At 42.8% G+C, this 13,906-nt stretch overlaps 1 protein-coding gene across 1 annotated transcript in view; it reads left to right on the forward strand.

Annotated features, from left to right (window-relative positions):
* Positions 1-13,906, forward strand: part of MYO3B (myosin IIIB) — a 408,816-nt gene that overhangs the window by 16,556 nt on the left and 378,354 nt on the right. Inside the window, exons 4-5 of the mRNA XM_065880146.1 lie at positions 6,937-7,120; positions 7,857-7,991. Coding sequence (XP_065736218.1) covers positions 6,937-7,120; positions 7,857-7,991 — 319 coding nt within the window. The remainder of the gene's footprint in view (positions 1-6,936; positions 7,121-7,856; positions 7,992-13,906) is intronic.

Here is a 13,906-nt window from a genome sequence, read left to right on the forward strand (position 1 = left end):
ATTACCAGCATCTTTATAGGGCTATATAAGCATCTACTGTTCGGGCTGGCTGTTAATCATCAGAGAGTTTATAGAGTTGGGTGTTGATTTTAAAGAGAGAAGACTGGCAGCCCTATTAATGTGCACCTGTTCTGTTGCACCTTTATTTAACCTTGTCTGCGAGTGTCCGGATGGACATGATGGGTGTGGCAGTGGGACCTGACGAGTGTGCCTCCTGCTCACCCATTACTGGTGCCAACTGTAGAGGAATCCCTCTGGTGAGTTTTTCTTGTTTTGCAGGGAGCAGAGAGTGCTGTCCATTAGGTCCATGAGGCATTTGGCCTCCATGTGGGAGGGTACTTCCCCCACAGAACTTTTCCATATTTGGTGCAGTTGGTCAGAACCATTGCTAATCAGATGACTCCCTTCATTCTGTTCTGTGGAACAAAGGTCTTGGGCCTAGGGAGGCCTGGATTCCCATTCCTGTACTTCCCCTAAACAGTCCTGTTACCAGTCTGGGCTTCAGTTTCTTCATCTGTAAGTTAAAAGTCTATTAGTTTGCTAGGACTGCCATAACAAAGTACCACAGACTGGGTAGCTTAAACAACAGAAATTTACTTCCTCACAGTTCTGGAGGCTAGAAGTCCAAGATCAAGGTGTCAGCAAGGTCGGTTCCTTCTGAGGTCTCTCTCCTTGGCTTGTGGATGACCACCTTCCCTCTATCTTCACATGGTCTCTCCTCTGTGCATGACTGTGCCTTCTTCTCTTCTTTTAAGGACACTGGTGATTCGGGTTAACTCCTGCCCTACCCCTCTGCCCCATAACTTTATTTTACCTTAATTACCTCTTTTTAAAGACCCCGTCTCCAAATACAGTCACATTCTGAGGTACTGGAGGTCAAGACACTTCATCATATGAATTTGGGGTGAGGGGGGTGAGATACAGTTTAGCCCAGAGCAGGGGGTGAGGTGGTGGTGGTAGAGGGTACTTAACCAGTGATTTTCTAATAGTGCTCAGAGGAGATCCCAGAGACTGGGGCGACAAACTATCCCGGTTTGCCTAGTTCTGAGGCTTCCCAGGACGTGGGACTTGCAGTGCTGAACTGAGCAGCCCAGGCAAACCAGGGTGGTTGGTCACCCTGCTGGTCTCCCACGGAAGGCACAGGGCAGACACTTGCTTCCCTAGCCTCTCTCAGCCAGAGTGGCACTGCTTCTCTCAACTCATCCATCAGCCTTCTAAGTGAGATTTAATGTAACAAAAGGGTCTCGTGGCCCAAAATCATTAGAAAAACCACTTGGTTCAATGGCCTCCAGGGTCCTCTCCTGCTGCCACACGGTATGATTTAATTTCACTTGCACACACCGAGTTCCAGCCAGTTGTTTGAAACTAATAACTGATCGGAGCAAAATGAATATGTTTCTCATTTTGTCTGTGGCTAAGGGTAAAATAAAACAGAGCAAGAAACTGTGTTAAGCCTTGCCCATTCCAAAGCAGGACTTGGTGCCGTGCCTTAGTGATGGCAGGTGACACTGGCCAGGCACTCACTGTGCTCACTTTATTTTATCTTCATCCCTTTAGCCTCATAGCAACTCTGTGAAGTGGGTGGCAGCGGCAGCCCCACCGTGCCGATGAAGAAACTGAGGCCCAGAGAGATAGGCAGGTCTCCAGGCTGGTCAGGGCAGGGCCTGGATCATGAAGGCAGTCTGACTTAGTGCCTCTGTGTCACGGCGCTGAGCCCAGATGCAAGTGGGGAAACAGGGACTGTCCTGGTAAGTGTAACGTAATCCCGTCTAGGCTGATGGGCCAGATTCTTCTCTCCAGGAAGGACATCCCAGTACCCTCCCCACCCCCACTTGTCTGGCCTTGACCAGCACCCCCTGCTGGTCCTGCTTTTTGCTCCTGTAGAAGCAGAGCCTAGAGCAGTTCTCAAGGTGTTCAGAGGTTTTGGTGATCTTGCAATAAAGGACACTGAATCACATAGTGACAAAATTGTTCCCTTGCTAATTCTTTTTCACGTCTTCTGATGACGTTAAGGGAAAAGTTTGTACTAGGCTTTAATTCTACCCCATCACTCCATGATCTCCCTTTTTGCAAAAGAACAGAGGGCAGCAGTATCTGGCTGGACTTGAACAATTGTTGTTTTTAGCATAATCATCTTTTTGCTGTTAATTTTTATATATGGCAAATGATTTAGGGTAGAGATATAAAGTGCCTTTAAAAGACATTTATGAGACTTCCCTGGCAGTCCAGTGGTTAAGACTCCACAATTCCACTGCAAGGGGCACGGGTTTGATCCCTGGTTGGGGAACTAAGATCCTGCATGCTGCACGGCATGCCCAAAATAGTTTTTTAAAAAGACATTTATTTCTATGAAAAAGCAAATAATTTAAATGTATTTAGTAACTAATAGCACAGGTAATGTACACATATGGCAAGAATTGTGAAGCATTTGCTGAGAAAGATGGATTTTGTGAAACACTGGCTGGGAGGAAAGGTTAGAGTTAGTTAGAATCTTGAAACCAGCGGATGAAAGGCAGGAGTCATTTGACCAGCTGACCTTTTAGGGTCATTGTCTCAACTCAGTGTGAGCCTGGCCTGGGTTCTTGAGGTGCTGGTTGGAGACCCCTTTAGAGCACGGTATGCCTGCCAGGTGAACTCTGGAAAGACAGATTCCCTTCCAGTATCAACACAACAGCTATTGAGATTTTGTTTTGTTTTGTTTTGGTAATGGTTTTCAATATCTTTGAAATGCCCCCATCAGAAAGGGTAAGGATTAAATAACGGATTTTTGTTCCAAGTCAAAAGGCTGTGTCTTGAGAGAATGCAGTTTAGAAGATAATTAGAATTAGAAGTGCAAATTGGATTGCCCAGCATGAGGCAGAAGTGCTCACCTTGGGTGGACACCAAGCCACAGCATGGGGATTGGATGCTGTGGCTGTTTGTGTTGGAGCTGATGGTCCCTCCCTTGGGGTTAGAAGCAGCCTAGAGTTGGGACCCCTCTTCTAGCCTTGGAGTAACTACACTTGAAGGGACTTTTTCGTGGGATCAGTCTCGGGTGACTTTGTTTGCCTGCCAAGCTTGCTGCTGGTACTTAAATTCCACAGGGCCATGTCCTTATTCAGGAGAGTACTGCTAAGGCAGAGTGAGTTTGTAGCTTCTGGTTAACCATTCAGTGTGGTTCCCACAGTAGGCTGTTGCTGTATGGATGGGATCTGGGCTTGGCTAATCCTTGCAGGACCCAAGACCTGGATGGCAATGGATACTGTGCACTGACTGATGCTGTTACCAAACCAAACTTGGGTCTGATCACCTGGGCATGGCAAAGCCATCTACAGACACTGGTTGTGGTGAAGGAAAGTACAGCATTTATTGCAGGGCACCAAGCAAGGAGAATGGGCAGTTCATGCTCAAAAGACCCCAAATCCCTGATGGCTTTCAGGGAAGGGGTTTTAAAGGCAGTGTGAGGGAGGGAGCTGCAGGGTGTGTGATCAGCTTGTGCACAGTTCTTGGATTGGTTGGCATCAAGGTGAAGTTTCAAGCATCACCAACCTCTGGTTTCAACCGGTCCAGGGTCTATGTTCTTGTGGTCAGCAGTTTTCATCTGGTGGGGCTCTGCTTCCTGTAAAAACAGCTTAAGAATGTGTGTCAGGCCTTTGTCCATACCTTTCAGGGAACTAGGAGTTTGGTGATTCTGCTATGTGGTGGATTTATAGTCTAAATTGTTACCAATTTCCTGGCCCAACAGCTGTTCTTTGTTTCTACATCTTCACATTTCCTAATCATTAACTCTTGAGCCAGTCTTTTGAGACTCAAGGGAGGCCTGGAAGACTAAACATAAGCCTTCTGCTTCAAAGGACAGGGACACAAGGGTTTGTACATGGTTTCAGTGCCTGGTACAGGCACCAGATCCTCCTTCTTAACAGCCCAGACTTTGCACATAGACACTAGTTTCTAGTGACCATCAGAGAGGTCTGGTCAAGGTTACTATAACCTGGGTACATAGTCTCAGACCCCTGGCTTTCAGCTATTTTCCCTGCAGCAGCACCACCAGTCCGCAACTTAGAACGACAATTGTCTGCTCATGACTAGACATCTTCTTTGGCCCTTTTACTCCCTCCTGCTGTGCGGATATAATTTCCCTTTTTAGAACTGTGTTTTTCAAGATGTTTCAGAGTCATGTTGCCCACCCCTCCATCTTCTACCCCCATTCCTTAAGGAGGCTTCATACCCCTCATTTTAAAAAATCTACTTAAAATAGAAGGGGGAAATTAAAAAAAAAAAAGAGATAGAGAGAAAAGTAGCACAAGGTTGCTGGTTAAGAAATAAAAATACTCTTTTATTTTAAACATCTTTGTTGGAGTATAATTGCTTTAAAATGGTGTGTTAGTTTCTGCTTTATAACAAAGTGAATCAGCTATATGTATACATATATCCCCATATCTCTTCCCTCTTGCGTCTCCCTCCCACCCTCCCTATCCCACCCTTCCAGGTGGTCAAAAAGCACTGAGCTGATCTCCCTGTGCTGTGCAGCTGCTTTCCACTAGCTATGTATTTTACATTTGGTAGTGTATATATGTCCATGCCACTCTCTCACTTCATCCCAGTTTACCCTTCCCGCTCCCCGTGTCCTCAAGCCCATTCTCTACATCTGCGTCTTTATTCCACTCTTTCCCCTAGTTTCTTCAGAACCTTTTTTTTTTTTTTAGATTCCATATATATGTGTTAGCATACGGTATTTTTTTTTCTCTTTCTGACTTCACTCTGTATGACAGATCCGAGGTCCATCCACCTCACTACAAATAACTCACTTTCATTTCTTTTTATGGCTGAGTAATATTCCATTGTATATATGTGCCACATCTTCTTTATCCATTCATCTGTTGATGGACACTTAGATTGCTTCCATATCCTGGCTATTGTAAATAGAGCTGTGATGAACATTTTGGTACATGACTCTTTTTGAATTATGGTTTTCTCAGGGTATATGCCCAGTAGTGGGATTACTGGGTTATATGGTAGTTCTATTTTTAGTTTTTTAAGGAACCTCCATACTGTTCTCCATAGTGGCTGTATCAATTTACATTCCCACCAACAGTGCAAGAGGGTTCCCTTTTCTCCACACCCTCTCCAGCATTTATTGTTTGTAGATTTTGTGATGATGGCCATTCTGACCAGTGTGAGGTGATACCTCATTGTAGGTTTGATTTGCATTTCTCTAATGATTAGTGATGTTGAGCATCCTTTTATGTGTTTGTTGGCAATCTGTATATCTTCTTTGGAGAAATGACTATTTAGGTCTTCTGCCCATTTTTGGATTGTGTTGTTTGTTTTTTAGATATTGAGCTGCATGAGCTGCTTGTAAATTTTGGAGATTAATCTTTTGTCAGTTGCTTGGTTTGCAAATATTTTCTCCCATTCTGAGAGTTGTCTTTTGGTCTTGTTTATGGTTTCCTTTGCTGTGCAAAAGATTTTAAGTCTCATTAGGTACCATTTGTTTATTTTTGTTTTTATTTCCATTTCTCTAGGAGGTGGGTCAAAAAGGATCTTGCTGTGATTTATGTCATAGGGTGTTCTGCCTATGTTTTCCTCTAAGAGTTTTATGGTGTCTGGCTGTACAGTTAGGTCTTTAATCCATTTTGAGTTTATTTTTGTGTATGGTGTTAAGGAGTGTTCTAATTTCATTATTTTACATGTTGCTGTCCAGTTTTCCCAGCACCGCTTGTTGAAGAGGCTGTCTTTTCTCCATTGTATATTCTTGCCTCCTATATCAAAAATAAGGTGACCGTATGTGTGTGGGTTTATATCTGGGCTTTGTATCCTGTTCCATTGATCTATATTTCTGTTTCTGTGCCAGTACCATACTGTCTTGATTACTGTAGCTTTGTAGTATAGTCTGAAGTCAGGGATCCTGATTCCTCCAGCTCCGTTTTTCTTTCTCAAGATTTCTTTGTGGGGTGTTTTGTGTTTCTATACAAATTGTGCAATTTTTTGTTCTAGTTCTGTGAAAAATGCCATTGGTAGTTTGAGAGGGATTGCATTGAATCTGTAGATTGCTTTGGGTAGTATAGTCATTTTCACAATGTTGATTCTTCCAATCCAAGAATGTGGTATATCTCTTCATCTGTTTGTATCATCTTTAATTTCTTTCATCAGTGTCTTTTAGTTTTCTGCATACAGGTCTTTTTTCTCCTTAGGTAGGTTTATTCCTAGGTATTTTATTCTTTTTGTTGCTGTGGTAAATGGGAGTGTTTCCTTAATTTCTTTTTCAGATTTGTCATCATTAGTGTATAGGAATCCAAGAGATTTCTGTGCATTAATTTTGTATCCTGCTACTTTACCGAATTCATTGATTAGCTCTAGTAGTTTTCTGGTAGCCTCTTTAGGATTCTCTATGTATAGTATCATGTCATCTGCAAACAGTGACAGCTTTACTTCTTCTTTTCTGATTTGGATTCATTTTATTTCTGTTTTCTTCTCTGGTTGCTGTGGCTAAAACTTCCAAATCTATGCTCAATAATAGTGGTTAGGGTGGACAACTGCCTTGTCTTGTTCCTGATCTTAGAGAAAATGTTTTCAGTTTTTCACCATTGAGAATGATGTTGGCTGTGGGTTTGTCATATATGGCCTTTATTATGTTGAGGTAAGTTCCCTCTATGCCTACTTTCTCTAGGGTTTTTATCATAAATGGGTGTTGAATTTTGTTGAAAGCTTTTTCTGCATTTATTGAGATGATAATATGGTTTTTCTCCTTCAGTTTGTTAATATGGTGTATCACATTGATTGTTTTGCGTATGTTGAAGAATCCTTGCATTCTTGGGATAAACCCCACTTGATCATGGTGTGTGATCCTTTTAATGTGCCATTGAATTCTGAAGAAATAAAAATATTCTTGTTTCAAAAGCCTAGTGCCACTAATCCTGTGATCTGTTGCACATAACAAACTTTTCTTCCCACTAGGAAACATCTGTATGGATTGTTTCATTACAGCGCCACGATGCTTGGACTTGAATCGCTTCCAGATCCCACAGATACCTGGGAAATTGTAGAGACCATAGGTAAAGGCACCTATGGCAAGGTCTACAAAGTAACTAACAAGAGAGATGGGAGCCTGGCTGCAGTAAAAATTCTAGATCCAATCAGTGTAAGTAACAGTTATAAATTATAACCACAATATAGTGTTTCATACACACTGAGCTTTCAACTTCTTTCTTTGTTCTGGGATGATTTTCTAGGGATAATGAAACTTGGCATGAAATCTCAAAATGAGTTATGACTCCTTAGCCTATCTGAATGAAGGGACCCCATTTGGAGTTAAAACTTCCCTTGATTTTCTCTTTTGTCCATTTTACTATTGTTTTGATTTTGGTCCCCTGGACTCTTCAAATGTTATTCTTTTGGAAAGAGTGATTTGTTAGGTTTATACAGAGGCTGATCTCTCTGTAAGTTACAAAGTGACCCAGACTTGTGGTATTCAGTCATCTTAGCCTGGCATCCTATTTCAGAGCACTGAATACTGAGCCTATAATGCTGTGCACTGTTTACCACAGTGAAGTTGTAAGTGTCCTATCCTGGTTGGGTCCCTTTGAGCTACTTCTCCTTAATTGCTTTGAAAATTCAGACATTTTTAAATTTTAAAAAAGATATTTATAATATTATTATTAAGAATATATAATGAAGACATTTATTGATATAACAGTTAGAAGGCTTTAGTTGGTATCTGAATGTCCATTGTTAGGTATTTTCAAGATATGGTAATGATTACATTAAAAACACAGACTACATATGCTTTATTAAATGGTTACTTGATCGTGATATCATTCCTGTACCCTTCCTTGCACATTATACTGAATCCAGTATGCACTTTTTACCTTGTGTAGGATATGGATGAGGAGATTGAGGCAGAATACAACATTTTGCAGTTTCTTCCGAATCACCCCAACGTTGTAAAGTTTTATGGGATGTTTTACAAAGCAGATCACGGTGTGGGAGGACAGCTGTGGCTGGTCCTGGAGGTAAGAGGCTCCCATTGGGTAACCAGCAATTCAAACAGAGCACCAGAGGTGAGCAGACTCATTGTTGCCTAAATAGTGTAAGATGCACATCTGGGGAGGCGGTCTCTCCTGCATGGCACAGGTACCTTATCAGATGTGGTGTTCTCCACGTTCTTATGGGTAGGCTGTGTGCTGAAAATGTGCACGTTTCTCTGCTTGTAAGGTTTAATAATCTTCTTCTAATTCAGTGAGTACAGGAACACAGTTGGAAAAGGTTATTTTCTACCCTAGGCTGGGAAAATTTCATAGAAAATATGTTTCAATTGATGCAACTCATTTTCAAAAATTGTTAACCCAAGGTTTACTTGGTTGCCAAGTTTGAATCAGCCCATTCATGTTCATTTATCCTCATCTTAGGTTGGGTTTCCTGAAAACGGACTCTGAGAATTGTGTATGGAAGGTTTATTGGAGAGTTCTTACAGGAGCTAGATGTGCAAGGAAGGTGGGATTGGGCAAGGGAGACATTAAACATCAGTGTGGTTGCAGACGTCTCAGCCCATCCTCAGGGAGAAGAAGACCTGGGATCCTCTTGTAGGGTTGTCCTGGATTTTATCTCTGTAAGAGCCAATCACTTGGTGCATGCCACCCTGGGAGGGGGTGTGGCCTTGGGGGAGGCAGTTCCCTGTAGTTGGGCACTATTTCTGGTGAGAGGTGCCACTGGGACTTGGGAGCAGGGAGCAGCTGATATTCCTGGCAGCGTCTGCTTTGAAGAGAGAATCTGAAGGGAGCACCACTATATCCAGTGTAGTCTTGCCTTTTTTCTGCCTTCTTAATGGGAATGAATGTGTGTAACTGGATACAAAAGAGTCCCTTTCCCACAAATACAATTCCTCCATGGAACTAACATGGCAAAGACACAATGACAACATATGAAATTAGTATATTAGGACAGGTCTATTGTATTGCCTCAGGGTGGGTATAAGTCCACCCTGATCTGTCCTGGACTCTGCCCCTCTGAACCAGCCTCCATGCCTGAGGTCACATGTGTGATCCACGAGCACGGAGACATGTGTGAAAGCTTTAAGAGAGAAGCAACAAAGGAGAAATCAGACCTCAATTCACTGTCTGGGGTCTCTTGTCGAAAACCTTCCACGTGGCTCTGGGAGTGCCTGGCCATGAGGCAATATATACTGGCTGCCGTGGCAACAATGTATGGGGAATTCACTTGTATTCAAATGGAATCATCTGCAGGGAACATTTCTGTCACATCAATTGCCTTCTTCAGAATATAAAGATGTAAGGGGTTTTGGTTTTCAGAAATCATCTTTGTCTGTTTAGTTGGCTGGTTAAGTCACATAACATATTCTCATAGTATCACCTTTTGGATTTTATTATTCCCCACTCCCTCCCTGGGAATATTATAGATTTTATCCTGCCAATGAAGCTCTAGAATAACATTAATATTTTAATGCTCATTTTCGTGAGATATGGAAAGTATTGTTTCTAGGGTCCCTCATTGTATTCTTTTTTTAAATTTTTTTTAAAAATTATTTATTTTTGGCTGCCTTGGGTCTTCCTTGCTACACGCGGGCTTTCTCTAGTTGTGGAGAGCGGGCGCTACTCTTTGTTGCGGTGTGCGGGCTTCTCATTGTGGTGACTTCTCTTGTGGAGCACAGGCTCTGAGTACGTGGGCTTCAGTAGTTGTGGCACATGGGCTCAGTAGTTGTGGCACACGGGCTTAGTTGCTCTGCGGCATGTGGGATCTTCCCAGACCAGGGATTGAACCTGTGTCCTCTGCATTGGCGGGCAGATTCTTATCCACTGCACCACCAGGGAAGCCCTGAGTGTATTCTTCTTAAGCTCTGTAAGATCTCAGTGTTTTAAACCTCATTATAATTTAATAATGTAAGTACAGTGACCGAGAGGTTTCAGTTTCTTTTCACTTTACCACCGACTCAAAGACTCTGCATTCGGATATAGAAAACTGAACTTCCAGGGATTTTCCAGGGCCTGAAATGGGACCTTCCCTCCCTCCATTTTACCAGGAGAGTAGGTGGGCTGCTCAGACCTGCCACCACCTGGAGAATAATTGCTCTTCCTGATGAGGAGTGACCAAATGTTAGTCCCTCAGGCACAGCCAAGGCAGCCAGAAAGGGCCACACATGGCCTGGAAAGATGAGAAAGAGCCCAGAACTATGAACTGAGCCTTGTGCAAATGCTCCCCTGCGACTGTCTCTTGCTTTTTCAGGGTGACTAAGTACAGATAATGAGGTTGCCCTGGCACACTGGATTATTCATACCCCAGCAATACAATATGCTGATATTATGCCCTTTGCAGGTTGTGTTGGCCCATGCCAAAGTTGCTGGCATGGGGAACCAGATGTCCTCAATCTTTTCTGTCCAGGAATGGGCCATCCATGCCAGGCAGCTGGGGTAGGTATGTCCAGTGCCTCCAGTATGCTTATAGACACAGGGATTCCTGGGCTCCTAGAACTGACAGGGACCTCGGCCTTCCTTCTGTCCCTCTCCTAGTGTTCAGCTGAGGAACAGATATCCAAAGGAGTGACATGCCCATGGTCCCACACGAGTTGTATGGCGGAACTGGAGGAGGACAACACTTCAGCACTTTCCTCCCATCCTGTGCTGTTGCTGTCTGCCGGGTCCGGGGAATACAGACTTGGGATCTCTGGTTAAAATGGCAGCAGTTCCTGATTACACACGCACACACACACAGACACAGACACAGACACACACACACACACACAGCTGGAAGATAATGACAGTCCACACAGCACCTTGACCATGTTGCTCCGTCTGCAACTTTTTTAGGAGTGCTTTAGGAGACTTGCACAATAAAATTATGATCTGTTTAATATTGCTCCCCTTATCCTGTATATTGAGATTAAATTTATGTTGCCTTTGCTCTTTCCTTGCCTGAATGTGATGTAAGGACCAGGGAGAAGCTTTTCCACAGAGCAATTCTTGAGGATAGAAAAATGTTATTAATAACCCTCTTAAATCACCACAACTCTGAAAACAAAAGCAAATAAAAATGTCATTTCAGAAATTAATTACTAATTGTTAGCAGAAAGCAAACCAAAGCCTTCTTGCATAACAGACACCTACTATAGGAGACAAATATGGACAGAAAACACTTATACATAATAATGTTTTGGAAAATTTGTGAATAAGTTTTATTCTAAATTAATATTAAATTTGGAAAATCTGTAAGTTCTATTATGTCTCACCTAAATGAAACATGATAAGAAATTAGACTTTTAAGAAAAAGCACCAGGGGCTTCCCTGGTGGCACAGTGGTTAAGAATCCGCCTGCCAATGCAGGGGACACGGGTCCGATCGCTGGTCCGGGAAGATCCCACATGCCATGGAGCAACTAAGCCTGTGCGCCACAACTACTGAGCCTGCACTTTGGAGCCTGTGAGCCACAACTACTGAGCCTGTGTGCCACAACTACTGAAGCCCACACGCCCAGAGCCTGTACTCCACAAGAGAAGCCACTGCAATGAGAAGCCCGCGCACTGCACTAGAGAAGGCCCACGCACAGCAATGAGGACACGACGCAGCCAAAGATAAATAAATAAAACAAATAAAATTTTAAAAACCTCATATAAAAAAAAGCACCATATTTCAGAAAAGATACCTAGTATGTGCTAAGACATGAAGTACATTTTCTCTTTTCCTTTCAGTATAAAACCTTCAGCCCGTAAATACTATTTCAGCCTGAATCACATTCAACTTAAAATGGTTAAGAGTTTAGAGTGTTAGTAAATGAGAATGTCAAGTAAAAAAAACAAAAACAAAAAAATCTCCTTATATTTTAAAACCAGATAAAAGAATTATTTTTTAACCTGTTTTTTCCTCTCAGAGGTCTTTGTGTAAGTTCAGTGTCTAAGCCAGAAGGGGGGAGAAAAGATATCTCTGTTCAGATTTTGCATTTATATAAGGCCCTAGAAAGTCCAGTCTAGGACCCAATATCATTGCAAGTTAACACTTAAAACCATTTTCACCCATTGATATTGTGGCATGAGTCAAGCTTATCACGTTAACAAGTTAGGGTCCTAGCAGGACACTGATGGCCTGGAACGTAGCTCTGGCATGTTTTGATTGGCCAGAGATGGTTAGAAAGCCCTGGAGCACTGAACAGTGACTCAGATGGCAGGTTCTGGCCAGGTTCTAGAATGAGAGTCACTGGAGTGTTGGGGGTCAGGAGGAAAGTACAGAACAGTTGGGAGTGGAGAAGGGAAGAACTGTGAAATGTAACCGAGGTGCATCCGATATTTATGTGCTCTCTGCGTTCAGCAAAAGCAAGAGAACGTGAAGAGCTGAGGTGTGGGAGCAATTCTGCCCAACCACCGGTCTGTGCATGTGCCCTGGAGAGAGGCTGAAATGGGAGGCGGGAGTCTTGGGGCCCTCCTGCCTCTCATAGTGTGAACATCTTCCCCCCAACCCACCCGACTGGGGCTCCAGAGTTTCAAGTGACATCGTTGTCATTCTTCTAGGCGCAGGCCAATGACTTTGTCTGGTATCAGTAAAATAAACACAATCTCTCCCAACAGTGTGGAGGAAAACTATGTTGCTTGGCCTTCCTGAGAGGTGGGCAGTGTCCAACACGGTGCTCCCTAAGGCATGTTCCAGAGTAATTTTGACGATCCTTGACTTTTGCTTTATGCCCTCTGTAGACCCTAACACCCTTGAAAGATAAAGTCAACCAAACAAAAGAGCACTGAAAAGAAATTCCTCTTAATTCTGCCATCTGACTAGGGCAAATCAACATGCCAGTATAGAACCTACTTGAAAGTTGCAGTTTTGACTAGAATAAAGGTCTGGTGATTGTGTTGCATGGGCCATTCATTAATAACGTGGAGGAAAGTTGATGGCTTATTGAGCAAGGAACATTTTATTGCTTGAAATTATGGCCGTCATAGCAAATGCACATACTGTGATTGAATCAATTTTCAAAGATGTTTTAGAAAATAGATGTGGAATGTAAATGATTTTTCTATTTTTCTTGGTTTGGAGTAAAATGCTCGTTAAATTCTAGATGCATCCAGCTGCCACATTTCCTGAATGCTGAGGGCGTTGGGAGGAATGCAGGGATGGAGACCTACCTCTGTATTTGAGTCTGATGGCTGGCAGGGTGGGCAGGAATAAAAGGCTGCAGGTGCCAACCCTCAGGGGTGGGGTAGGGGGCTTGGCTGCTTTCTTACAACTCTAAGGGGATTATTTTATTTGATGTATTTAAATATAGTTCCTTATCATGCTTTTAAAATGTTTAGTCCATCTCACTAAATATTTACTCTGATTAGACAATTGTCAGTATGTGCCTGCTTTCCTTTTTTTTTTTTTTTTTTATATCCAGGTACCCAAAGTCCTTTCCCTGTAACCCACAGGCTGCCCTTTAAAACCTTGCTGGTGGGCTTATCAGCTTCACAGGACCTCTTCCTGTAAAGGTGCCCTGAGCTGTTTATTTATATGTTTCTTTGAACCACAAGTCAGACAGTTCTTAAACTCTGACACTTAGTGAACAAAAGGCACCAACCGAGTCTGATCCTTTTGTTGTTCTTAAATCCACAGCTGAGTTTTGATCCTGCTGACAAAATGGCAGCTCTTAGTCCCTCCGTAGGTTCTAGAGCTATGAAGAAAGTTTATAAGTTGGCTACCTATATAAAATACCACTGAATAGGCTCTTGTTGCAGAAATGGCCAGATTTAAAGTAGGGCAGGAGAGAGACTAAAATGAGGTTTCAGGGGAAAATTCCAGGGTTGAGTTAGCTTGGATCATCACCCAGCACTTAATTTAAATGTTCTCTGGGTAGAATTTTAATAGTGTACTTGCAGTACAGTAAAGCATGTGCCTCCCTGAGACAGGAGCCAGGCTGAGAAGTGGTTCTGATGAAGGCGTTACAGTGCCTTGCA

The sequence above is a fragment of the Phocoena phocoena genome, chromosome 7 (assembly GCF_963924675.1).
Source record: "Phocoena phocoena chromosome 7, mPhoPho1.1, whole genome shotgun sequence".
Classification (NCBI taxonomy): Eukaryota; Metazoa; Chordata; class Mammalia; order Artiodactyla; family Phocoenidae; genus Phocoena; species Phocoena phocoena.